Below are 26131 nucleotides of genomic sequence, written 5' to 3'. Positions count from 1 at the left end.
GAGGGTTCCTCAGCAGCGAAGTTTGTATGGGCTACTCACCGGGTCAGCAGATTTTCATATACTTCTATGTTTGTGGAGCTTAGTAATTGGAGATGGAAAGAGGCGGAGGTAATTTGGAAATGCTACATAATCTATGCCATACTCATAAATGAAACCAGGTAAATTAGGCAAAGATTTGGTGCTTAGGTTTCAATACAGCTAAGTTCGGTGCCTGTTTCGTTTTCTGTAACTGGTGCTTTAAGACGTGCACGTAGCATTGATGAGCGCTATTCTCTCCAGTAGGGTTGGGGGAGTGGGCGGGGATCCTGGTCTTGATATCCTTGATATATCCTCGTAGATGATGCAAGGAGGCAATTTCTCTTAAGAGCTCATATTTCTCATCTCTTAGATTCGGCCATGATAAAATCTGTCATTTCTTCTTATACAGTGTGTCCACGATGACCATCGAGACGCAAGTTGGGCTCAGGTTCCGGGCCTCAAGCACTGATCCGTTAATGGTATATCGAATGGGCGTTCTGATTGCTTGCCAGAATGCCACTGATACAAGTGACCACCCTTGGACATTACCATTCTTTAGGCAAGGATACTAATTTACCGCACAACTTCAAGGTAAGCTCTTCATGGGCTATTGACCTTTTTCCAGTGATGTCACGATCGTGTTGGACCCATGAAGTGTTGCGATGCTCATGAGTGCATCGTGTTGTGGTGGTAATCTACCTATTCAATACAAACTAGTCAAGCATGCAGCGTTTGTAGGAATATGCGCGATCACCGTGACCAAGGCGGTCAACACGTGGTGGTATTGTTTACATTTAGTCACGTGGGTGAAAAACGTCAAAACGTCAAGGCTTTGTTTAGCGGATTCAATAGACCGATTACGCCCAGTAAGTCACATGACCTATAGTGGGTATCGAACATAAGCATGGTTTCCACCCATACGAAAATGTATACAAGTGTCATTTACAAAAACAAATAAAGCTAATGGTTGGTACAGTATTCGGACTACTGATGTGCTGAGTGCTTTGCATGCCAAAAATCGGTTTTAGTGTTGGTCAACATCACTGAAAACACACTGCGCTATGGGAGGATGCCGTGATTATTGATGTTTGATACCCACTATAGGTCACGTGATTTAGCAGGTGCAATCGGTCTATTAAACTTAATTTTAGCTCAAAGGAATTTCCATAAGCGTGAAAACTTAGAGATGACCAAAGAAAATCAAACCATCACTTATAGCAGTGACAAGAAAAGAAACATGAAAACGGCTGACGACCCAAAATAAATGTTTAGAGGCATATAACATAACCAGACCCATGGGGACCAATTAACATCATGACATCATATTAATGATATAGGTCAGTGAAAGTTATCCAATCCAGCATCGTTTTCCATATGAAGCCTCGCCAAGAAATCTGTCATAAGTCGTCCTGTATCTTAATTTGTAACCCTCAAGTTCCCAATTGGAATCATTCCTTTTCCTCGTTGTTGTGCAGCCGAAACCATGCCCGACAAAATCCCCCTTGTCACCACCCGATGAATGGAGTCTAGCGGAGTGTTCACGATGAGAAATTGCCTCTGTCACTGACATAATCCAGTCTCCAACGGGCTATAAATTCTAATCAGTGCCTTTGCGGCATCAGACGATACCCTGCGAGCGTGAACATATACACCCTGTAGGGCGATAGGGTATATCGCTGTCATGCTAATACTTACCCACGAGATTGAGCTTAAGAGACTGGGAAAAATACGCTCTAGATTCACACACGGGCCTTGAGAAAGAGGTTTCGTGCCTTCACTCCGCCCCGAGCGACTTTGTGCCCCACTAAATGCTCCCCGGGGTGCACATGAAATGGATCTACCCCCATCAAAAACATGACTATATCATTGGAAAGTACTGCTTAAACCTCAAGTTTTAACTTAAGTTGCTAATTATTTGATAACTGATGACGTCACAACAATTTGCTTATCTCAGATCAAGTTTCAGGTTCGCACCATATTTCAAGCTCATCCTGCGTTATGTGTTTGATATGAGGTTTCTGTTTGCATTTTGAAATTTCACTGCGTTCTTCAGGAAGCTCAGAAAGCACACTTCGGGTGATTTTTAGTACCCAGGATATGAAAAGAGCTGTCCCTAAACATGAACATCGTGTCTGTTGAGGTTGAGGGGAGATAAGGTGCAATTATACTGTGTCATTTTTAATCTTATGTTCATCATAGCTTCATCATAGCTGGGTACATTTAACCATAAGTGACATTTTACAAAGCCCCATAGGGCAAAATACAGATAACCCAAGACAGGTGGTAGCCAATTGCATTCATTTGAGCTTTTTAGCGAGTTGGCACCTTCCGGGGTTTTAGACAGACAAATAAGTAGACAGTGTTAAAGGGTACCTTCTCCTTCTGCGTTTTTAATGTCATCAATTAATGAAAAGGTCAACTTCCGCCAAGGAACAGGCCTGAATTTAGATAAGCCAGCTCAATTAATGAAGGTGCTGCGGCGCTACGTGATACTGCATTCAATTATTCATACCAAGCGCCTTATGTGTCTGATACGGCACACTTTATGGCAGTTTGGTCTATGGATGGTGTATTTTCTGTGTTGATGAAAAAATAAATCGTTAACTTCACTTTTCGTTGGCGTTGGGGCGTAGCAGATTTTTGCACACAAGCAGTAACTGAGAGGAAGAACACACCGTGGACCTTCTTGAGAGATTAGTTCAAATTTGGAGGGTGCTAAAGTGGGGTCTTGTTTTGACACACCCGAGAGACTGAGTTTTATGAGACTCGTTCTAAAGTAAGAATTCCAATAAGAGTGTTGCTAACATAGACCATCACACAGCATTTCTCTTTATAAGTAAGATTTTGCGACATACAATACTGAGTTTCAGCACTAAAAAGAAGGACTCTCTTCTGCACTACATGTGTTTCTTTTAAGATAGCATAACTCAATACTAGTGACTAAAATGTTTTGGCAATAGGCCCGGCCCTACTTAATGTAAGCCAAATAACATGCAAAAGATGTTTAAACCTCGAGTCACCCGATGATTGCCTCTCGGTATATCGTCATCGTGTACATGGTCCATTATAAAATGGAAATAAGATATTATTTCAGGGGCGCTATAGCAAAGAGTTATATTTGGTTCTATTCCTTCAGCGGATGTGCATAAACTAGTCTCACTTCCAGTCGCTCTTGGCTGGAGCAGTTCAAGCAGTGCACATTCTCGGTCATCATGATGAACCTTTCACATCCTTCAACATACACTAGTCTTAATTCGACGATAGGCCAATAAGAGTAGTTTGATAAAAATGCCAAAAATGGGTCGAGACAACCATTTGCAATCTTTTAGTGGATGTGCTTTTGAGTATTTTCCGCGCTTCAGCTGCTTTCAGAATTTGATGCGTACACCTGAGACCTCCGGTGACAATACATGTATCACGTAAAATGACTTCAGAAGGTGCCACAAGGTATGAGCAATTGCAACCGCCAAGCATGAAATTTCCTAATTTTTCCCCTCAATTAACCGCGCCTGTTGAAACTGAGAAGGTCAGTGATGCGGCCATTTAGGGCCCTGGTCCATTTGGAGCAACAAATGCTGGACCGTATCGGGGGCATTTTCACACGTAATGAGCTGTGTCATTGCAAACCACTGGAATTACCATCAGTATTTTAAACCTTAGTTTGATCTTATCAAAGAGCGATAAATTTATTTTTTATTTTTATATTTATGTGTTTAGGTTTCTAGTGTCATACTTTGTTGGAAGCGTTGCATATCGTTTCTCATCCCCGTTGGGGTGTTGTGTAATAATATACACCAGTTGATAAAATAAGAATAAAGCATGTTATACCGCCTTGCAAGATCAACTATAATCTCAGTGTGTTCGTGGCCTAATTATACCCCCACAGATCACAAATCTACTCAAGGGCAAACGTTGGGAGACGACTTAACTCTCTATCCTGTCAGGGAGACATACCTATTAAGACGAGAAGGGATATTTCTCCATTCTGTTTTGTTTATGCTATGGTATTGTCTAAAATAGCCCTCAACCTTTTCAAGACACGGGTAACCATATCCTTTTCATGGGGAATTAATTGTCCTATTACAACATTTTAGATTCTCTGCTGTGAGCGCAAATTTAGCTGGTGTCCTATAAGCTTCATCAATGTAGCATTAATCGTTTACCAAGCATAGGCCTACTCCACGTTTAACAGTTCAACCGTTTTCATGTTCACCGCCTTTTTTTGCAACAAGCAGCGCTAGAAACTACTGCGAGATCAATCCCAATCTAATTCAAGTCAGGCGTTTCGTTTCAAAGCATAGGGACACGAGAAATTTAGAAAGAGGCTAGTAATGTTTCCTTTGCTTGAAGGAACCACTTGCATTCTTGTGTACATTTAATTTAGGTTATATTTGTGTGGAGATTTCAGGCGTTTCAATTTAAATTGTGATCAGTTTGTGGATTGTTAATGTTTTCATTGTGTAAAAGAATCACTATGAATATAAATTTTCTTTCATTTCAGTCCTGCTGAAAATGTGCTTTCAGGCCATTAAGATTTTGAACCTTGAAAATGGCATTGCGCAGGTATGGTGTTTTGCACCTGTTTATTGAAGTCTGCGTTGTTTCGAGGGCTTCTGTTGAACAAAGGTGCATACTGAGACGCCCACGAGTCGCACTCGATATGCACTCTCATGTTGAGAAGAGTGTTTACTGGTACATCCTCTTCATCAGCGCTTCTGCATTGGTATGGTGCAGATTAGCCGCAAGCACAAAACACGCCTGGTGCAAAGCAAAAGCGTTCGATTGCGTCGATTAACTCGAGGGGGCTCTGTTGCTAGGTGTCGTCCAGAGTTCTCCCACATCCCACCTGACACGAAATCCATGCAGGAAAAAAAATCGCTGCTGAACTATTATATGCATGGACTTGTATTCTAGAAAGGAACCAACCAGTAATTGTTTAGATTTAAAAGATTAATCTTTGTACTCAATACAAATGGAATTCTTGTGGTCCCTTTTTCAGGCATGGAATTTCGTTAAGCCGCTACCTTTGATCAAGTACACCACTGTAATGTCTGTATTTAAAACATAAAAGTTGCATGAAACTATTACATTTAAAATTACTTCATATATAAACTATCGGTTCTGACCTTGCAGCTTATGAAATTTAAGCGTTTATCGAATACCCATCATGTACATTCATGCTTTCAACAAAATTACTTTAACGCATATCTACGTGCGCTACTCTCTCTCTCCCCATGCAAACTCTTTGTTACTTCCAAAATTGACAAAATTTCAGTTTGATATAAAATGGTTTGGGAGACTTTGTCACTTTGAAATTGGGAACAAAAATCTCGCTTGCGAATAGTCTGTAGAAATAGTAGTTTTAGTTTGTTTTTTTTTTAGTTTGATTCGGGAAATGAAACAGCATCGCTAGGCGTATGGAGCATCGAAGAAGGTGTGAACTATGGTAGGCTTATCTTGTTTGCTGTTGTCACCACCGATTATGTTATGGCCAGTGACTGTTCCTTGCTTTTATCACATTTTTGAGTTTGAGGTGTTTTTCTTCTTCCCGTCCTCTTTTGTTTTAACCGTTAACAGTTGGTTAGTTTCAGCTGTTTCCACCTATCCTTTGTACGCATATGCCGTTACCGGGGCAATGGGTATTGCAGATCGGATCTCGATTGCCCGTCTACGGCTGCACAGCCAGGTTTTGACAGCTGGTGGTGGAGTTTGACTGCCAGCAAAATCACTTAAGTCTTTAAATTATGAATTCATGCCATCGATCGGGCATAATTGCCGCGCTTAATTCGCCAGGTTGGCCCTTTTTAGTTTGGCTTGAGGATCTCCACCGAACGCCGTCGCATACACACAGTTCCTGCAAAAAACTATAAATACTTGATGCGATGGGAAGAGAGTATCGAGGAGCACACAGCTCAGGCTGAATAATGTATGACTAAAGGACAGACATGTAGTTGGCAGAGGGAGGTGCTTGTTAATCGGGGGAGTATCGGAACTGAATTGCCACAGGTTGCCATTTTGCACTGCCAAGGTAGCCTCTTCCACGATTACAGGCATGGGCGTAAATCCTGGAGGGATGGGAGTATATATCCCGCCACTTTTGGGGGGCGGGCTATATTGAAGCATCCACTCCACTTTCTCGTGGTGAGCAAACACATAAAGCAGATTGTGAAGAATTTTTCGGACTTCCCAACAAGTAAAATGTTTCAATATCACTCAAAAACAATAGAGAATAAGTCTTACATGTAGACTACCGGTACTGTTCTGATGTAAGATTCTGCATGGATGTGATTCGTAATAGATGCCCATGTATCATGAACGTGGCCCCCTATATACATGTAGTGTCTTGTGGTATTACCCCCCCCCCGGAAGATTCTTCTTCGAGGGAATCAAGGAAGGAGTGACTTCAGAGTGAAAACGGGTTCGATTGACAGACAGTTTAGACAGCAACAGCAATGCAATTTCCCCAAACTTGACTGTGAGTTACACGGCCAAATTGGCACGTGTCATTTACGTTGTGCATGGTACCTCCCCTCTCACAACCACGCACGCGTGGATATTGCTGAAACGGGTTAAAACCAGATCCGGTGGTGATATCACCGAAAGCAGCGTCAATATGCTCGACGCCAATTGCCACCACCCCCTTTTCTGGTCAATCGAATAAAAACGCTGCGGTGTCTTTCTGCACAGCATACTTCTACCAAAACGTTCCGTGATCAACACTTTGACGTTTCACGCGGAGAAAGTCCATTTCTGCGGGGAAACTTTCTTCGTTTTGAGTTTTTAGTACGGTACTTCTGAAATCGGGAATAGTTGGAGAATTTACCAAGAGGTACTCTGGTTTCGATAGGTAGGTGAACTTGGATGTGGTGCTTTGCTTTAAACCTTATGCTTCTAATTAAGCAAAATGACTTTGGCCGGAAGGGTTTCCACTCCAACTAGTTTGAAGTGTATGTCATTATTCAACGATTATCGCTCAATTATAGAAACAAGAACTTTCGGTGTTAATCCAAGGTATGTCAGACATCAAGCTGGCATTTACTCGTATACTAGGCAAAGACACATTCTTAACACATTCTTAATGTGCCTGTGTACTGGGGGAAATCAAGTGGAAGGAATTTTTGGCTGTTTTTGACGGTTACTGCAAAGTAGGGGTTTACGGTAATTACAGGAACGTCCTCGTATTTATATCGGACTGTATAGAGGTGACAAGTTCCATTCTGGGCGTCTGTCAGTTTGTAACCATCGATCTTTGGACATTTATGTCTGACCTCGACAGACATTTGCGTTTTTTAAGTTAAAGTCCAGTTATTTCTGTGCTTTTTTTGACAATTCAAAAGCGATGCGCAATGGGATGGTTTTCTTAACATAAATACTTGTTTAACGTCTCTCCGTTGCCTCTTATTCAACACACGCCTTAATTAAGGATTTTGAGCAGTGGTGGCAGGGCCCCAAAACATTATACGCTTGCCTTTTATTGATAAAAGTATCTGACAACATAATGTCATCCTCTGAACCATCGCACACGGGGAGGAAATCATTAAAAAGCATTCATCATTGCAAAATGTTGCACGACTCGTATGCCCGCATCCATCAAATATAGACTGCGGCGAGGTGTACGATCGCTCACCAATTAAAAATTAAATCATAATTTCTATTTGAATTGTGGAAATTTTACGTTTTGACTTCTGCTGTTTCTTTCTGATAACCTGCAGTGTTGTTTGTGGTTAAAAAGACCTCTTATTACGACTGTGATGGGAAAAATGTCTGGATAATAGTTAGATTTCACGGAATTCACGCTTCCGGGCGCTCGGAACAAAGTACTTCTGCCTGAAGTCCCCCAAATCGTTCAGGGTTTGATGGGGATATCGAGCAGAACTATGAACCCGTTTTACTTGGTGGGGTAGGGATGCGCCTCAAACCTGTATCATTCCTTGGCTCGTGCATGATTTGTGGGAGTCGGTTTTATTCATCGGTACATCAGCCCAGTGACTGCCCCGGCGCGCGTGCAGGACACATAAATCATTCCACCGCCCTGGTCATAGTTCATCGTTTTTGTTGGACAGACTTCCCAGCACTTCTCGTATGTTTCAAGTGGAGTTCATTTGATTGGATATTCAAACCTATATGACATCTTGCTCACAAATACACCGGTTATGCACTGTGCGAAAAGTGCAAACTCCATCATAAACTGCCAGCTAATTTTCCAGACGAGATAAAATAAATTAAACAGGACTGCACATGTCTTATTCCTCAAAGATCATTATAGTAATCTGGGCGGTATATGTAATGTTCTTCTTCTGTCGAGACTATCAGTTGTCAGCCTTGTAACTTCGCCTTTTGTGATCTGCATGGTAACTTCAAATTATTCCGATTTTTTGTATATTGAAGATGCCTCTTATTCAACAGATCCGTGCAAAATTACTAAATTCTCACTGTACTTCATCGCAAGACACTTAAATGCATGTACATCCGTGATGCAAAAGAGGACAAATCAAATTCCTCAAACAAACAAAAAAGATTTTGAAATGAATGCACAGAGGTGATACGACCTTTTAAAGCACTTGAAAGCACTTGACATTTTTGTTCGTTTGATAGAACCGGTGGAGACTTTCTGCAGCGATAAACAGATCAGAGTGTCAAGGGCAAACAGTTGGTATACCCTAGAGTTTATATTGACATGCCTCACGGATCTCGTGGACCTTTGATTCCAAGTACCTCTGGACCCAGGGAGGTCTGTAAGATCAGACTGGGGGACCGGGGTCCCGGATTTTACCCAGAAGATTTTAGCTATGGGTCCGTTTCCTTAATAGCCTTAATAGCCTTTCCATTTAATAATGTAGGACCTACGGGAAGTTGGCCTGTTCGTATCCGCATCGGGAAGCCGTTTGGCGCCTTACAATAAAAATTGTCCGCAACTTACGCGTATGTACGGACAGGGGACGACCCGAGAACGCGTCTATGGAAAGGCGCCTTAGGTTGCAGTTTCATGATGTTAATACCTTGATTAAAATCAGGGGTAAATGACGTCAGATTTATTAACTATTTTCACACACAATGTTGTCATCGCGATTGTACGAAAGCCCTGGAGTGTCGTCAAGTATGTATTTTCAATAAGTGGAGTATATTTTTTTCAAAGTTCGTTTTTGTGAAGTATATGTTTTTCCGTAATTAGCTTGTACACTTTTAAATTCCAAATAAATTTGAAGCAATTCACCGCACACGAGTGAAAATTCGCTCCCTGCGAAACTGTGCACAAGACGAATTCGAGTAGAATTTAACTTTAATTGCTTTCTCCCGCCTTAGAAATTCCGTTCATCGTGGCGTCGTGAACAAGATTTCTTTTCTTGTTTACCCGGATCAAGGCAACAAACATACAAATTGCGCCTTTTGAAATGACTTTGGAAATTAGAGGCCACCCAGTCTCACTGTTAATACGGACAGTGAAATAAAGTGATATATACGCCTTGTGTCTGCTGAGCTATTAATCAAGTGAAGCCAATCACTAACGAGGAGCTTGTTTTTGTAAAAACAAAAAACATGCTCACTCTGTCTTCAAGTTGACGGGAAAAATAACACTGCTTGCTCATTGGAGGTATATGGACCTTTTTCTCAAGGTGACTGTTACCCTTCGCGAACTTGAAATGCGGAGAAATACTGGAATTACAAACAGCGAAATCCTTGTGTTGTTTTCGCCAAATGCGGGGTTATTTAGATGTTTCCTTATTCGTGTTTGTCCTTTACATCAGAGAGAATACATTTAAAATGTCGTATTTGCAACGTTCAGGAGAGTACATTTGACAAATGATGCGTTTATAATCCATTTCGCAGATTTTACAGCATAGATACCCCATACACCCACACCCATCCCAGCGGTTGCACAACAATAGGTCGAAAGCTCTCATTATGAACCAAAATGCGATCGCATGAAAAAATTCCTTGAGCGACAGTACATTTTCTAGGTGTAAGTATAATGGAAGATTTACAGCAAGCAAATTGGTCTGTATTTTTAGTTTGTGTCCTCTGCTATTCGTGTGCAGTAAGACATTGAGGATGCCGACATGCATGTCGACAGGGATATACTTCTTTCCCTTAAAATTCGCTGGAAATTAACCCTAAATTGTTTCTCGATCTAGAATCTTGATCATTTTGTGAAGTCAAGACAAATGGGGGCCAGTAGAGATTTGCCGAAGCCTCGCTTTTAAACATCTTAACATTATACGAAAAGAAACATAACTGTCGCATTGCACATCTTCAGTTGTGTTCTTTTCTAAGAAAACAAAAACGAAAATTTGCAACCGGAGGTCTAGACAGTAATCATTGCCTTTGAGCCCCCCCCCTTCCTTACAAGCGATATTACTGTATTGAAGCTGTTACTGATGTAAACGCAGGCGGAGATCGTGACAGAGCCTGATGTAAGAGAAGTGTAGAAATCCGGTATCCATGCACAATTCGTAAGACGTGCGCGTCATACGTTCCGAACATCATGGATGTAATACCGTGGAGGACTATACACTTGCTGGTCTCGGCGGGGTCACACTGGACCATGCTCCTGTAAGAAGGAGGCAACGGGTGCTTATTCATTTCTCTTTCCGCCCTGAAACATCTCCAGATTTTAGCCTCACACTTCCGAAGGACCACAAAGATCACACACGAAAATATCGTGGCTTACTCATTTTAGCCCTCCAAAAGTGTTGGCACCCGAAACTTTGGTTCTGGATCCGCCACTGAAAAGAATGAATAATTATATTTTTCGTCTCGGGGTTTGTTGATATTTCCTTCCCTGCATTCCGCATGGAAAAACAAAAACTTGAAAACTCGGCATGCAAATCATGTACTGCAAGCGAGAATGTATTCCTCCATTGTGAATCAAAGATTTGCATAACGAGTGCGCGGTGAAAAAGACTCCCGTGATCGAAACGGAGATTCCCAGTCTCCATTCTAGTCGTCCAAGTAAGAAAGCACCCCGACAATTGAATGCGACATCAGAGGCAAGGACACGTCGAACGCTGGCTGAACCGGTTATCAACATGCGAGCCTACGCAATCATACAGAATTTGCAAACAAACTATGTCGGTGCAAATAGCAACTGAGAACTATTCCCACTAGAAATGTTGCAAGGATGATTTGTCTTGCTCGCTTGCTTTCACTACGAATGACATCTGTCTGCTTTGTGTAGGTTTGTTTGAAATTGTCCCCTTAGTTTCAGAACGAGAGCAGCACGAATTTGAATTTTAAAGATCGTCTAATGAAAGCAGGTGACGACAGATCCGACTTCCAGCCATGGAAACAGCAGCAAAAAATGCGCATGCGTCCCATCTGATGGCACTTTTAACTGACGTATAGTAGGCCTAAGCTTTAATGTTCGGATAGTGATTGTATCTTCGGACCATTAGGGCACGGCATTCGACCCCTTGTGCAATTTTTTCCCCTTTCCTATCATTCTTTCATTTACTGTTTTTATGCCCATAAGGTGACACAAAATTTTCTTTTTTTCGATCCATTAGTTTGGATTGATATTAGGAAGCACAGTTTGCGAACTAACTCCCAACAATTGATTAATGTGCATTGCCATTTCTATAGCGTCCGCCTATTTGCTAAACGATTTTGTACGACGTCAAAAAGTGCTGATCTGCAACCTACTGGTCGCAATGTGACTTCACTTAAACTCAACTTGTTCCCTGAGTCTCCCTGGTGTCGGACTTGTCCTTGAGGATGACTGATTGCGGTGGCTTGATGCATTTGCTGACAAAATCACAAATCGACCGGAAAATACCATGCCTATATATTTTCAGCCCTTTAAAGGTCCAACGCGCATGAGCCATATCCCCCTGAGGATATTAAATTGCGTTGGGTAAATTATTTCTTCGGGAATTTTTGCCACCTGGAGAAAGAACCGTCGCTGTGGCTCAACTATTGCTCTTTATTCAAATCCTATGGCACATTAAAAATCTCGACCTCTTACGATGTCAGTCACATCACAAAATGATTCGCCTATTACAAGTAGGAGGAATGGATTCTCAGTTTGACGGGGGGATAAAGGGGGCTGTACGGGTGGGTTGTGGCGAATCTGAGGACCTTTTCTATATCACAATTCAACCTTTACTGCCTCCCATGCTGGCCGGGGGATGGCGCACCGCGTTCACTTTTCAACCAGCCGTGGAAGCTTACATGATCACCGAGAAGATCTTTGGATTGATTTCTGTTATTGTCAATGTACTGATGATGACTGCGTAGTCTTCGTGTTCAACAGGTTTAGACGTCGAATATTGTATATGAACTTTGAACTTGATTTGCGCAACCAGTACAGAGTGAGTGCCACCAACAGAGCGGAACTGAGCACGGAAAAAACTCAGGTAGCAGCCAGTTAGGGCTCACTGTGACTTAAGTTAATTTTTGAATTGTTCGTTTCTGCCCTGCAATCGAGAAGGAGTGATCGTAGTAGCAGGTGTGTTAAGAGGAACGATTATCTTTAGTGAGTAAGACGCACATTACATTCGCATGAGGTGTTGTGATGAACAAGAGCAAAAGGTCTTACACAAGGTTCAGGTCTGTCCTTTACTCCTCCTTTGGACTATTTGGAATGTAATTTTTGTTACAGAAAGACTGGATATAATAAGTCTTGCAGTGTATTTTCCTTTCCCCTCCCCTATACAGATATCTAGTCGCTGCGCAAGGCATCCACGTTCCTCTCCCGTTACTACTGATACCACGCACCCAAACATTATTCGAAATTTCAGTGGCTTTGGGTAATTTCGTGACCTCCCTTTTTCTCAAGAACAATGTTGCTGTCTCCCCCCAAGAAAAAGCTGCATAAAGCAAATTTGACCTATCCTTAATTGCAACCAATTTTCAAGGTGAGTGGCGAAGGTCGGTGTTTCAGGCAGGGATTCTGAGATACTGACCCTAGCTTCGCAGTTTGAATTACTAGGTAATTTGAACCTTACAATTGCATGCAGTCGCGAGGGGTTTAGCAGCAAATGTTTGTTTGAGATGATTTAGAAATTCATAGTTGGCTTGCATCCAGGAAGAGACAGAGCATTTTTTCCTGTTTAATAGCACAGGCCCTTGCGAATTCTTTTGATCCAAAGAATCATAAGGGTGAACGTTAATCTATTTGGAGTTACCTTAATGTGATTGCAACATCTAGACATTTCTGTGTCGGAGACCGTGAAACAGTCTGGTTGCTCATTGAACGAACAGTGCGAGAGACACCCACAAAAGAAACGCAATCACCGTCAAGCAAACTTTGTCATAGGAAACATGCGTTGTGTTTACATGAGTTCCTCTCTGATGAATACAAATTTTGTTTTAAGTGGAAATTATGAGTCTGGCTCTGGCTCCTTTCAATTTGCCCGCTTGCCATGGCGCGCTTGGAGCGGAAATTCTACCGGAGTTTGTGGGTACTCAACTTGACTCCACATCAGTCCACATCTCAAAAAGATGCAATGTTTGGTGCAGTTAATTCAAAAACGATAGCTCTCAAGGAAGGCTTGTTGTCCCAACTCGTAAAATTTGAATTTATGGCACTTCACCACTACTCAAATGTTCTCGAGGACCCTCTTCAGATTTCTCCAGCCTCCACGCTTCAGGTATCACTTCCGAGACGAGTTATTTGCTCAGTCTTGACTAACACTCACCGCACCCCGCCCATTTAACCAAGCGGTCACTTATCGAGTGTGTATTGTATTATCGCTCAAGGATACATTAATGTGATTTTTTTTCTCATTTTACGGCTAGGCCGCGTCTGCTTCAGATTATTAACCTCTTGGAAGTAAGAGCACTTTAAGATAAAAGCAAGTTACTATCACTCTGAAACCATTGGGAATGATTGCCAAATGTCGTTTTCAGTCTCACGGGAGAAAAACAAACACTGGAGAATGTTTGTGCACCGGCGCAAAACGAGGTTGGGTTTCGACAAATCAGACACTTTAAAAAAATCGTGCGACTCTTCTTTTTATTTACTCGATTAGAGAAATATTGGCGAGCACGATATAGCCATCAGTTCTCCCACTTCCCCAAACAAATATTAGATTTTGCACAGTACCCAACTTAGCGCAGAAAGGTATGACTGGTTTTAGAGATCTCTCATCCTTCTTTTGTCTCCGATAGTCACTCGATAAGTGACCGCTTGGTTAAGTGGGTGTGGTGTGGTGTGGTGAGTGTTAGTCAAGACTGAGCAAATAACTCGTCTTGGAAGCGATACCTGAAGCGTGGAGGCTGGAGAAATCTCACCAATAGTTTGTTCAAGAGTGTCTTAATAAATATCCAGATGGTTTGTTCGAGTAAAAGTCATTTTCGGGGTGTAATCTCCCCCCCGACCCAGTCTTCAACTTGCACTCAGCCTGTATTAAATCATTTTGTTTGATAATAACAGACTCAAGTTTGCATCTTAAATTATGTGCTTTCGTCATCCTCGTTCCCAGCATCATCCTCTCACCCAGACACTACACGATGAACACGAGGACTGTGCTGCTCCTGGCGCTTGTCGTCACCATGGCTTGCTCCTTCTCAGAGGCCGGCAATTACTGGCAGATGAGGGGGCGCACGGGCCGGGCCAGCCTCCGGACGAACTTCAGGAAACGCATCTACCCGTTCGTCCCGATCCGACCTGAGATGCTGGAGCGAGTGGTGGAAGACTGGGATAATGGGTAAGCACACATCGCCCAAGACGGTAGCGTCACTACATGTAAGACGAAATACGAAGGGGCATAGGGGCATTGAAAATAACTAAAATGCGGCGTGTATACACGGGGTTGTCTACATTTTGAAATTTCTAAGGGAGAGGGGGCCACCCAGCTGCACGGTCTTCATCCCCTTCTCGCCATAGTTACACCATTGGCGCCTAATTGACCAAACTTAAACATGTAAAAAAAAATGCGTCGATCGCTTAATGATCAAACTGTCGTTTCGAAAGACCCTTTCGGGTTTAACAAAGTTCTTAGGGTGTGCCAATAACCCTATAGAAAAATTATATTACACAGATTATGCATGTTTGCTTCGTTTACAGTGACGCCGAATTTGACAACTACTAGAATTTGCCTTCTACGATTCGTGATCATTCGTAAGTTGTTTTATGTTTTATCAACATGTATAACGTCCAGCATGGTTTGGTTTGAAAAACACATGTATTACCAAAGAAACTTAGCAGTGGGTTTATCTTTGATGATTTTGTTACACTTTAATTTTCTATTCTATGATATTATTTTCTTTGAGCTATTTTTCATCTTTATTTTGTTTCAGAAAACAAAGTTCTTTCGTTTCTTCATTGGACTTTTCAACCTTACCACGAGAGGGCGATAAAATGATCTTACGGGCTCAAAGGGAATGTCTGCTCAATGTCTTTATGCGGGTCTAGTTCTTAGTTATTCTCCAAAGCTGTGAGCCAACCTGATGAGAATGGGCATCTTGAGGGCGGTGCGAGAGCGGGAAGAAGTTTAAAAGGGGCGGGGAAGAGGAAGACAGAAGAATGTGAAACCAACAATGTGTGTTAAAAAAAATGGCCTGTTTCTATGAAAATGCCTAGTGTTATGGCTGAACTGTCGAGTGCCCCCACTTGGCAAAAGTACAAGTTCCCCCTTCCTAGTGATGCCTGTGCTGAAGAGAGTCTACACTGTCGATATTATTCTGAGTTGCTCTTTTGGGCGGTTGGTCTCGGTCGCTTTTGTCCCATGGTCATATTTTCGAAAAAACAAAGTGATGCATTCTTTTCACATCATCACATCTGGACATTTCAAGAAAACACAGTTATCAGCTCTTTGATGTAAGGTGTAAGCTCTGCACATGCCTTTCGTTATTAATGGTAGACAGTTGTGTACAGTTATTTGAATTGTTCCATAATAGAAGGTTTGGATGATAAGCCTACATAATATATTTTATTGGCTCTATTGCATTGTAAAAAGATCAAGTGTTACAGTAGATGTAATTCTTAAACATTTATTTCAAAAAGATGCCGTCTATTATGTTGTGCGGCAAACTCACCACAGAGACGTTTGGTCAGTGGTAAATTCACTTCTTTGTTCACAGCCTTACCTTAATATTCGGCTCTTTATTCAGTCCAGAATTCCTTCCGACAGAAAACAACTGGACAAGGTTTTACACAAGTTTGTTTCTCATTACATGTTTCAATTTAATTGTTTCACTGGAACCCCATCACAACGACAACCTGTTTGGTCGTTTTTACAACTCTTGGCTTTATCTGTAGACCATAATGAGTTTAGTCCTCCCTTTTGTGCCGAGGGGCTTCATAGCATCCTTCTGTTCTACGACAGAAATTCAGATTTGAAATATTGAATGTTTATAATTAAGTTACAGCATGCAATAAATTTTTCAAGAAACATCATGAATCCGGAGAGGAACTTGGCGTATGATACAAGACACTGGGATCCGCATTAAGTGATGACTCTTCCCGAAGGAGTATTTCATTAAAGAAAATGGCGTACTGTGCTGACATTCTGTCAAATTGCGGTGCCGTTTTGAAATTTACCGAATTTCTTTCATAAGAGCCAATTTGTGATCACAAAGTGTCTCTGAACAGGCTATGCCATCAGTAACTTTTTTCCACAAAGTCGATTAACTGAAATACTCAATTGTAGAACGTTGACAGAAGGAAATACCTACAACCCTGTCGTTCCTTAGCAACCCCTTTCTGTTTCAAAGCTCTTTAAATTTTCAGCACGAAGGCTGCTTTTTATCACCATTTGTGTCTGCGGTATCTCTCAAAAAAAAAGATAAATAGGCTGGTCTCATTTCTGAATATGTTATTTCAATAAATGTTCTATCTGAATTTAAACCTCGTTCTTTGTTGAATTTGTATGTCTATTTGAGAACAGCAGAAGTAACTTCAATGGAAAGAGCTGAGATCCCCGGCGACATTATGAATAAGAATCCTCATCAGACCCAGGCACCTACCGAAAGCATGTTTAAAGGCCTCATAATTCATCCTTATCCCTCATAAGGCCATAATATGTTACGCAGAGAAATGTCAATTTTGGTGCTCCCCCAAACCAACCCCCTGGCCCCTTCCCAACATGCCCCTCCATCGGAAATTCGGTTCAGGATCCGAATGTACCCCTTCTGTACATTATGACTAGGTCTAGGTCACAGATTCTTCTCCTCTTTGTCTAAAATAGAGAGGAAATAAAGAGAAAACATTGAACAGAGCTGGGCCATGAGCCGATACAGAAACGTCCCTCTCCCGCCCGCATTGTTATGAGTTTTCAAAAAAGTCGTTTTCCTTCAGGCTACTTGTTAGACAAACCTACCACAATACTTCAGGTTAATTAACATTGCGTTGGGGAGAGGACTCAGTTTAATCGGGAAACAAATTTCTTAAAGTCTAATCGTGACCGCATCGTCACGGTAGAAAAGAGGCGTGACAATATCCCCGCACTCTCTGACAAAGTGCGACACTCAGTTTGCGAGCACCGCTGCACTACTGCAGGATCTTTGGAAGCGCAGTCGTCGAATAGCGCCCTCCTGTCAACGTAATTATTCCAGCCCCCATAAAGTATTGCATAACTTCAAGTTTACTCAAGCGTTAAGCCTGCACCCAGCGCAGCGTGCGCGCGGCGGTTAGTACGTGGTTAGGGTTGCTACCGCACGACTCCGTCGAAGTAGCCAAAGAAAATGCTACATCGATGCATGTGATCTACATGTAGTACTAGTAGTGGACCACTGTGACTGTACAAGTCATTACTTAGGATTCCTGCTCCATAGATAACGTAAGTACCATTTTTAGAGCAAAACTCCATGGTTTGACCATGTCGACAGCGGCGTAAAACAGGCTGTCAGCCACATTCTTGACGATGTTTCCTTGCTACTGCTAGTGCTAGGCCCTAATCAAGGTCGATCCAAATTCCAATACCAACGTTAGGCTTACTACTTACTAGCTCCATGATGCAAAAGTTCAGCGCAGTCTTGACTCTTGCGTAAATTTATTGTTCGGGAATTGTGTACTTCGGGACCCCTTCATTTCTGTTACTCTTGCCAAACCAGTCAGTCCCCGAAAGAGTGCGAACAAAGGCAGTGTTGAGAAAATCTGACTCAATTTTTCAGAATTTAGAGAAGTGGACACACTGATATGTCATATCATTGCAGTAACGATAGGGCTTACAAATCTGTAGGGGTGGACCTAGGATTTTTTGCTGGGAGGTTTGGGACCTTGTTGTTTGCACACAGGGAATGAGGCAATTTAATAATCATTTTGTTTTGACCATGCATGCAAAATAAGACCCCAACCTTTAGACGCACAGTAGGCCACCCCTCCCCCTCCCCCAAAAAAATGCCTGTCCTGATTCCTGCAACTGGACCCCTAGATCCACCCACACCCACAAACATGTCAAACCAGTGGCAGTGCCATAAGCAGTGACACCTCCATCCCCCAAAAGGGAGGGACCCAACGAAGCCGTACGTACGATCGACCAGACAGATATTTTGCTGGCCCATCCATGCATGAAATGGCATGAACCATATATGATATCCATAGAATTTTTACAACCGATTTTTCATTTATGCCTGCTTGTCTGTTTCATGACCTCTGCACTGGGTTGGAAGGACATGGTTCAACTTGTTTGAAATCATTTTTCATCAGAATATTTCCAGTTGAATACTTTCATCCTTTATTTTCCTTTCATTTCCTGCCCTGAAAAGATTGTACATTGTAATGTAATTTCTGTTATTGAAAGTTTGGGGCACAATATAAAGTATCTTTTATTGTAAGTACTGGCAGGCCTATTTATAATTCATCACTTAGTGCATATTTAAAGAGGGAACCTTACTTTATAATTTGAGATTGTCTAAATGTATGAAGATTTTCATATTTAGAAAAAATCTCCACATCCTCTTTTACTCCCCTTCTTCAAGAAGAAATTAAGTATATCATTTGATGTTTCCACATTTAAACTTCAGAAAACTTTTCCAATTTTTTTTTAGTTGGACCTTACATAGATACTCTATCCATTCTCAAATCGTGTGTTATGCTTGAGCAGCAATGTCTGTCATTGTGTCAAACGAGCAGTGAATTCAGAGAGGCTGTGCCCCCAGTTTTCCATTTCATCCCCTCTTTACAAGATTCCTTTCCCCTCAGTTTTTGTTTACTCTGAACCAGTTATTTAATATCTTTAAAAGACAGAAATGGTCACATCAAATACAACTGGCTTGTACATTCTGATTCAAGTGTGTTCCCTTCTTTCTGCTTTTTGTACATGTAAATCCCTGCAGCTGCAATCATTCCAGTTACCAAACGTCAGAGACAATTTAGTTCTTCACACTTAAGAAAGTTAATAATTGAGTTACGTCAGTTTTGCTACAACACTGTGAACGCTAACAGTGCACAGTTTGTTGCGTTTTATATTTCCAGCATGCTGCCAGAGAAAGATATTTCCTTTCTGCATGTTCTGCATAGAATGTCCTTGCTGCTAAATGTTGAAGCTTTGTGTGAGAGGTTTTCCAAACATTGACTGTATCAGACATTCCCATGCTTAGTGTTTTCCGTGAATTCCTGGTGTGTGGACACGTCACCAAGATGGAGCTTGTCTCTGGACTAGGAGCAAAGGTTGTGCATGTCTATGACCAGCTGCAGGAAAAAGGAGGTGAGCTTAATTTTTAGGAAAACAGACTTTTTGTAAGAAAACAGGAAACCTTTGTCAGTGATTATTGTGTATAAATCTGACAATATATTCACCAGTTAGAATTCTCAGGAAATACAATTTGAAATTTTCTAGAATGTGTCTATTTATTTTAGTTTCAAAGCCCATTTCTGTCACTTCAGAATTGGATTTGACTGCTTAGCTTGACATGAAATGTACAGGATGTTTGCAGGGGAAGTGTTAAAGTTTTGCTGATAGGCTCTTTAATAGTCTCTGAAATTACATCAATTGTCAATGCAAAAACTGTACACACTATCTGTCTTCTGCTGTTACATACCAGCTTGGAATCAATGTTAAAATTACCATTGTACTAGTACTTCAATTTGACATATGTGTGCCCAGTTGAATTTGGAAACATAAATAATACAACCAAGTGTTCAAAACAGTCCCTGGGAACAACCATGCGGTTTTTATACTTGGCTGATCAAAGGGTTAATTTGCATAAATACCTTGATGTAGGATCTCCAGTCGAAACCTGTTGGCAGAGAATGGAAAGGATCATGCTTTCAAGAGATCAAAGTAACAGAATAGCACAAGGTATTCATTTTTTCCCCTGGATTTTCAAAAGAATTCTCTCCTAAGCCTAGCAAAACGTTTCCCCGTCCCTCCAGACCCCAGAGTGGAGAATTGGCTTCTGATGAAGACACCCACACCTACAGCCTGCATTGTCATCAGCTACTTGCTGGTGGTATGGCTAGGGCCGAAAGCAATGGCTGACAGGAAGCCTCTTCAACTCAAGCCCATCTTGGTGGGCTATAACTTTTTCCTGGTGGGCCTGTCAATCTATATGTTTTATGAGGTTCGTGTAAATTTGCTTGAATTTTTGTCACTCTGTAAAGTAGTCCATTTAACAAAATGGATGTGTTTCTGGCTACCGAACCCAACTTGGAAAAATCGCACAGAATTAGTTTCATTTTAGTTGAACAATTAATTAAAAAATCTGAAAGTGGTAACCCTGGGGCTCAATTGTCGTTCATCATCATGGATATTATATTGTGTGAACTGTTCTTGTATGTTTGTACTTTCAACCCTCCAAATTCAAACACTACTTAACCACCCAACCAGTGATTATACATTGCTTGTTTAAAGTCTTAAACTGTAAGATATTAAATCTGACATTGTCACTTGTTAAATGGTAATAATGAGTGCACACCCCAATATTTCAAGCTAAAAGGTTTAGAGCCCCCCAAATATTTTACCCACCTACCACCTTTTCAAATGTCTCAGAAAATGCAATTACATGTATTTTTTTTTGAGGCCTTAATGTGCAAGACAGAGATACCTTAGAATTTACAGGAATATGCAAGCTTACATTGTAACGAGCAAGGTTGTAAAAGTGTCAGGTTGTAAAAGTGTCAGGTTGTAAAAGTGTCAGGTGTAGAGGAATTTGTTGTATTCTAAAACTTTTGAACATTCAATATCTGGCAGATAAACCAACTGAAATGCAGAGAAGCAATTTGTTTTACACATTCTGGGAGGAACCTGTTCTTTTTATTTCCTTTCAGCTGTTTGGCTTTGACTTGAATCTGGTTAATACAAACAGTGTGAAACATTAACAAAAGAATTATCTGTAAATATAAAGTGGTGTCATCTTCTGAACTCCTTCCGTGATCACCCTCCTACTTCTGAAAGAATATTATTTTACAATTTGTGCCCCAGTTCCCACTTTCAATCCTCCTTCATTATCCCCTCGGGCTCTTGCAGTTTCGAGTGACATCATGGAAGGCAAATTACAGCTATGGGTGCCAACCTGTTGACTATTCCAACAGTGAGCTAGGACTGAGGGTAAGCAGATGCACTCTGGCTGGTAATAGTCAGTAATGGCCGTCCATTTGTGCTCATGTTCTGGCTTCATGATCAAAGGATGAAATTAACCCAGTACAATTTTTTTCTTGACCATTTATGTGATTTGTCCAACAGTGGATGACACTTTGCATATGACAGCTCAGCTGACCATGACAAATGGTCAATTCTGCAGTAAAAATGACTGTTATTTTCCATGTTCTACAATAGTCGTATGACCTTCCTGATTGCAAAACACTTTAGGCCTAGTAGGCCTACATGTACATGTAGGCCTACATTTAAAGTTTGACCTGTAGGCTGTCATGAAAGTGCAAAAGAGTATGCACTTTGTAATGAGTGCAAATATAAAGTAATCACTTATTGAGATTAACATTGTGAAAAGCATTGTTCAGTAAACTGCTCCTGAGAATATTTACTTTGTAGAATACTCACCGATATGCTAAATGCTTTAACAAAGAATTGCCCAAATGACAGACGAAACATGGATGATGTCTGAGCACGTCTCCTTCCTCATTTTACCATCTGTGGATGTCTTTCAGCAAGCAGGAAGGCAGGGTCATTCATGTGCTAACTCTTATGACAATTTCTCTAATCCCTTAAAAACTCCAACCCCCCCCCAAAAGGAAATTTAGCTACATCTAACTACTTCTGTCTGTTTTTCCAGATGGCTCGAGTCTGTTGGTGGTATTTCTTCTCCAAGGTTATCGAGGTCATGGACACGATCTTCTTCATTCTTCGTAAGAAGAACAACCAGATTACGTTCCTACATGTCTACCATCACAGCAGCATGATGATCAACTGGTATCTTGGGGTCAAATTGGTGGCTGGTGGGCAGTGTAAGCATAAACACAAAAAAGGCCAATCAAAAAACCAACAAACCAACCTGAAAACCCCAGACATTTAAAAAAAAGAATTTAATTCTCACTTCCTGAGGCTTTGATTTGTTTACTAGCTGCCTCAAAGGTTATAATATATGTTTCCCTACTGTGAAAAAGGTATATATCTTGATTTCGAATTGTGTTTTTTTCTTATTTTTGTACAGCATTCTTCTTGGCAATGATCAACTCCTTCGTGCATATCATCATGTATTCCTATTATGGTCTTGCTGCATTAGGACCAGGAATGCAGAGATATCTTTGGTGGAAACGTTACATGACACAGTTACAGTTGGTAAGATATCTGCCTCATGTGCCAAAAAGTTGTGCTTCAGAGACTTAAACAGCAGTGAAGGTATAGTTCTAAGTAAATGAGATAATTTGGCTTTATCGGTGTGGTCAAGAGCTCTGTGTGTTCGATCAATAACTCCTCCCCCCTAATAAAAAAAGAAAGGGGGGCGAGTTAAGATCAATCGCATTACTTACATTGAACATATTTATCAAAATCAAGCCAAATAAAGTATTTGAAATGATTTCAGTATTGAATGATATTCACACTACAGAACTGACTCTGTAAATCGCTTTCAAGCACTACCCTTTTTGACTCTTTAGCCCGGAAACAAATATTTTTTCCTTGGCAGGCTTATCTCTTTTTACTTAATACTGGTCAAACTCTAATCTGTTACTCCAATATGGGGGCATGGCAAGTGCTGTTGTGAAAGCAAGTTGTGTAAGGAAGGCATTGCGTGGTCGTTAAAAAAAAGGGTTCCTAACAGTGATGGGTTACTTGTAGTTTGTGTTATTTCATTTTGATAAGGAGGTCAAAGATCATATGCTCTGAGTACTATTGCTCAGATATTGTGTTATCTGTTCAATATTGTACAATCCTTCATCTGAGGGAAGATTTTCAGATATATTTGAAGAAGTTACATAAAACAATGCCCCCTCCAATGGTGCATTTTCCACAAAAAATGGTCTTTTTTCCCCTAAGTTTTGACTACAAATGCACAAAATTTCTCTGCTCAGCCTAAACCCCATGTACTGGCTTTGAAGCAAACAGGAAAGCCCCTACCCAGAAGGTTAACCACGCGGCACTAAGAAGTAAACTGGAAGACACTTGAGTTGGAATTACTCGACTTGATTCCAGAACTACTCCTTTGCCTTGATATGGTAAAGCTTCCATGATTTAAGGACGGTCACAAAAGAACAGAGCCAAAGTTAGGCATCTAAGGATGATTTTCAACAGTGACAAACTTCAAAGGTTAATACACAAGGTTTGAAAAACCTACATGTAGCATACGCTCCTTCAATGTCTGTCCATACCGCTGAGTAACGTGTAACTCCTGCAGCAAGTATTAAATGGGACCCTAAATTTACATAATGCCTGACATGAAAATTTATGAAGGGAATCTACATGACATGACGTGGCAGAGTTTATACATGTGATAGAAACTGAAATATGCCCAACAAGAATTCCTAAATTTAAGCACTAAAATTACCTTAACTATTTATCTGACAGCAAAACAAATAATGAGAACTTACATGAGGACATAAGAATGTAGAAACTGAAGGTCTAAGACTCTATTAACACTCATATTTTGGAGGTATTTACACAGCATTGTCAGGACCATGTGAACACTAAAAACAGTCACGTTGCAGCTGGGCTCTGTGAGGCACGTGCATGCGCAATGCACTCCTATGCATGAGTATGGCATGCCAGCATATGGAAGGCAAAAACAAAGAAAAAAAGCTCACAGCACACCTCAACAAGTGGTATTTAAAATTTTGTTAAGATTTAGCAAAAACGTGAATGAAAATCTTAAAATTTGGGTTTTAACATTTCAACCCTCCAAGCTATTTCAGGAACCCTGTTAGTTTTATGTTAATAAAGAACAACATGCATTTTTTCATTATTTCCACAAGCATACAACTGTAAACTGTGGGAGATAGAGAGCTAGTGTATGCGTTTCAAGAAATGATTAAACATGAAGAAAATATATAACACTGAAGTCATCCTTTTTTGTGCCTTTCTTTCTGGGGGTCAAAGGTTGACCAGAAAAAAGTTTTCTTGTACCTTCATGAACATGATTCAAAACTTTAAAGAGTCTTAGTGTTAGTGGCAACAGCAATCAATGTTTTTAAGTTCACAGGCTAAAACTTCTGCCTTTTCTTGTTTTGTTTTATTCTGCAGGTGCAGTTTTTCGCCGTCATCATTCACACAGGGTACAGCATCTATGCAGATTGTGACTTCCCAATGGGTTTCAACTATGCTGTATTCCTCTATTGCATATCCCTGGTCGTTCTGTTCCTAAACTTCTATCTGAAAGCATACACAACAAAGAAGGAAAAACACAAAGTCTAGGTCGTTACAGAAATTCTGTTTTGATTGGCGGCTTTTACAGTGTACAAATGTTCCCATATACATTTATTTTACACAAGCTTACTGTCCTAGTAAGAAGATAACTTATGTCACTCTGCAAGGAATGTGCATTACACCTTGTGACTATTAAAAACAGGTGGGTAAATTCCTTATGTGATATGTTTCCTAGGCTAACCTAACTAAACCAAAGAAACCCCCCCAAAAAATACACACACCCAAACTGAACTCAACACAGCCAAAGAACACCAGACCAAACACAGCTAAACCAAACAATCGACATCAAAACCAAGTCAAACACAGCTAAACCAAACTATCGACAACAAAACCAGGCAAAACACAGCTTAACCAAACGATCAACAACAAAACTAGGCCAAGCACAGCTAAACCAAACTATCAACAACAAAACCAGGCTGAGCACAGCCAAAAATGGCAAACCAATTACATGTACAACTAAACCAAACCAACAAAATAAAACCAAACCCAACACAGGCAAACCAAACTAGCAACAAACCAACACCAAAATCAAGCCAAACATAGCCAAGGCAATTTCCAAACCAACCAAACCAAACTAAACCAAGTCAAACACTGTTGAACACACACCAAGCCGACCAAGTAGTAGACCAGTAGCAAGTGAGTGAATAGGACAACTATAATGGAAGTGGCAATTTTACGCAGATGGAAATAAAAACTTCAGATCCATGATTCTGACATTCTCCCCCTTTTTACCATTGACTCCAATCGTTCTTGTTCAGTTTTATTATTAACATTTTATTTGAATGGAGAACTATTAAGATATGTGGTTGCAGTGTTGTTATTATTATTTAAGTAACAGATCAATTTTAAATGGGTGTAGGTGTTTAGTTTTCAAATCAAAGTGTTTTGTTCTGTTTGAATTCATATTTCCATTTATCTCCAGATAAATTAAACACTTTTTGACCTTTTCGTGGAACTAAAAACTGTTTGTTGTTACTTCCATACTTGTGCGGGTTATGGGAGAGTTTAATGCCAGAGTTTTGACACCACTTGCACCCTATTCAGTGCAGAACTGTCTTCAAGTTTTTGTTACGGGTTTCAGAGGGGTAAAGCCACTGAAAATTGAAAGAAAAATGAAAGATGAGGAAGTGAGCTTTAATTTGATGTGTGTTGAACACCAGAGAAACTTTTTTGGGGGGGATGGGGGTTATGTGGGGTATTTATCACTGTTGTCCATAGCAGCTTAACTGCTATTAACGCACGTGGGACCCCTTTTATTTTTGGAAGTTGTACCGTTCAGATCCGACTGGTGACCGCGCCCTCTCTTGGCCCAAGCTTATCTCAAACCAATCAATCAAATCAGACTGGTACCTGTACTCCCCTTCGACTGTTTATGTTAGTTTGCATGGAATATTTGGGAGCCTGCACGATTCATA

At 40.9% G+C, this 26131-nt stretch overlaps 1 protein-coding gene and 1 long non-coding RNA gene across 3 annotated transcripts; both read left to right on the top strand.

The window, feature by feature from the left end:
• Positions 1–6681: 6681 nt before the first annotated feature.
• LOC110973126 (uncharacterized) lies at positions 6682–15079 on the top strand. The gene is made up of 3 exons (XR_002597433.2): positions 6682–6865; positions 14442–14666; positions 15026–15079. It is a non-coding gene; the product is annotated as an uncharacterized LOC110973126 (long non-coding RNA).
• A 2485-nt stretch (positions 15080–17564) lies between these two features.
• LOC110991136 (very long chain fatty acid elongase 4-like) lies at positions 17565–25447 on the top strand. 2 transcript variants are annotated; one of them, XM_022256341.2, is made up of 7 exons: positions 17565–17738; positions 19501–19607; positions 20276–20463; positions 21369–21449; positions 22132–22303; positions 22510–22637; positions 24534–25447. In XM_022256341.2, exons 2-7 carry the CDS (start codon positions 19541–19543, stop codon positions 24702–24704), a joined length of 807 nt encoding a protein of 268 aa, XP_022112033.2. In that variant the 5' UTR covers positions 17565–17738; positions 19501–19540; the 3' UTR covers positions 24705–25447. The 2 variants fall into 2 exon arrangements, with proteins under 2 accessions (XP_022112033.2, XP_022112031.2); XM_022256339.2 differs by having other exon boundaries at positions 19376–19607.
• Positions 25448–26131: the final 684 nt, after the last annotated feature.

This window comes from Acanthaster planci, linkage group LG03, assembly GCF_054643075.1.
Source record: "Acanthaster planci isolate LZ-2023a linkage group LG03, COTS_SCS, whole genome shotgun sequence".
Taxonomy (NCBI): Eukaryota; Metazoa; Echinodermata; class Asteroidea; order Valvatida; family Acanthasteridae; genus Acanthaster; species Acanthaster planci.
This window is presented reverse-complemented; position numbering and strand designations above follow the sequence as displayed.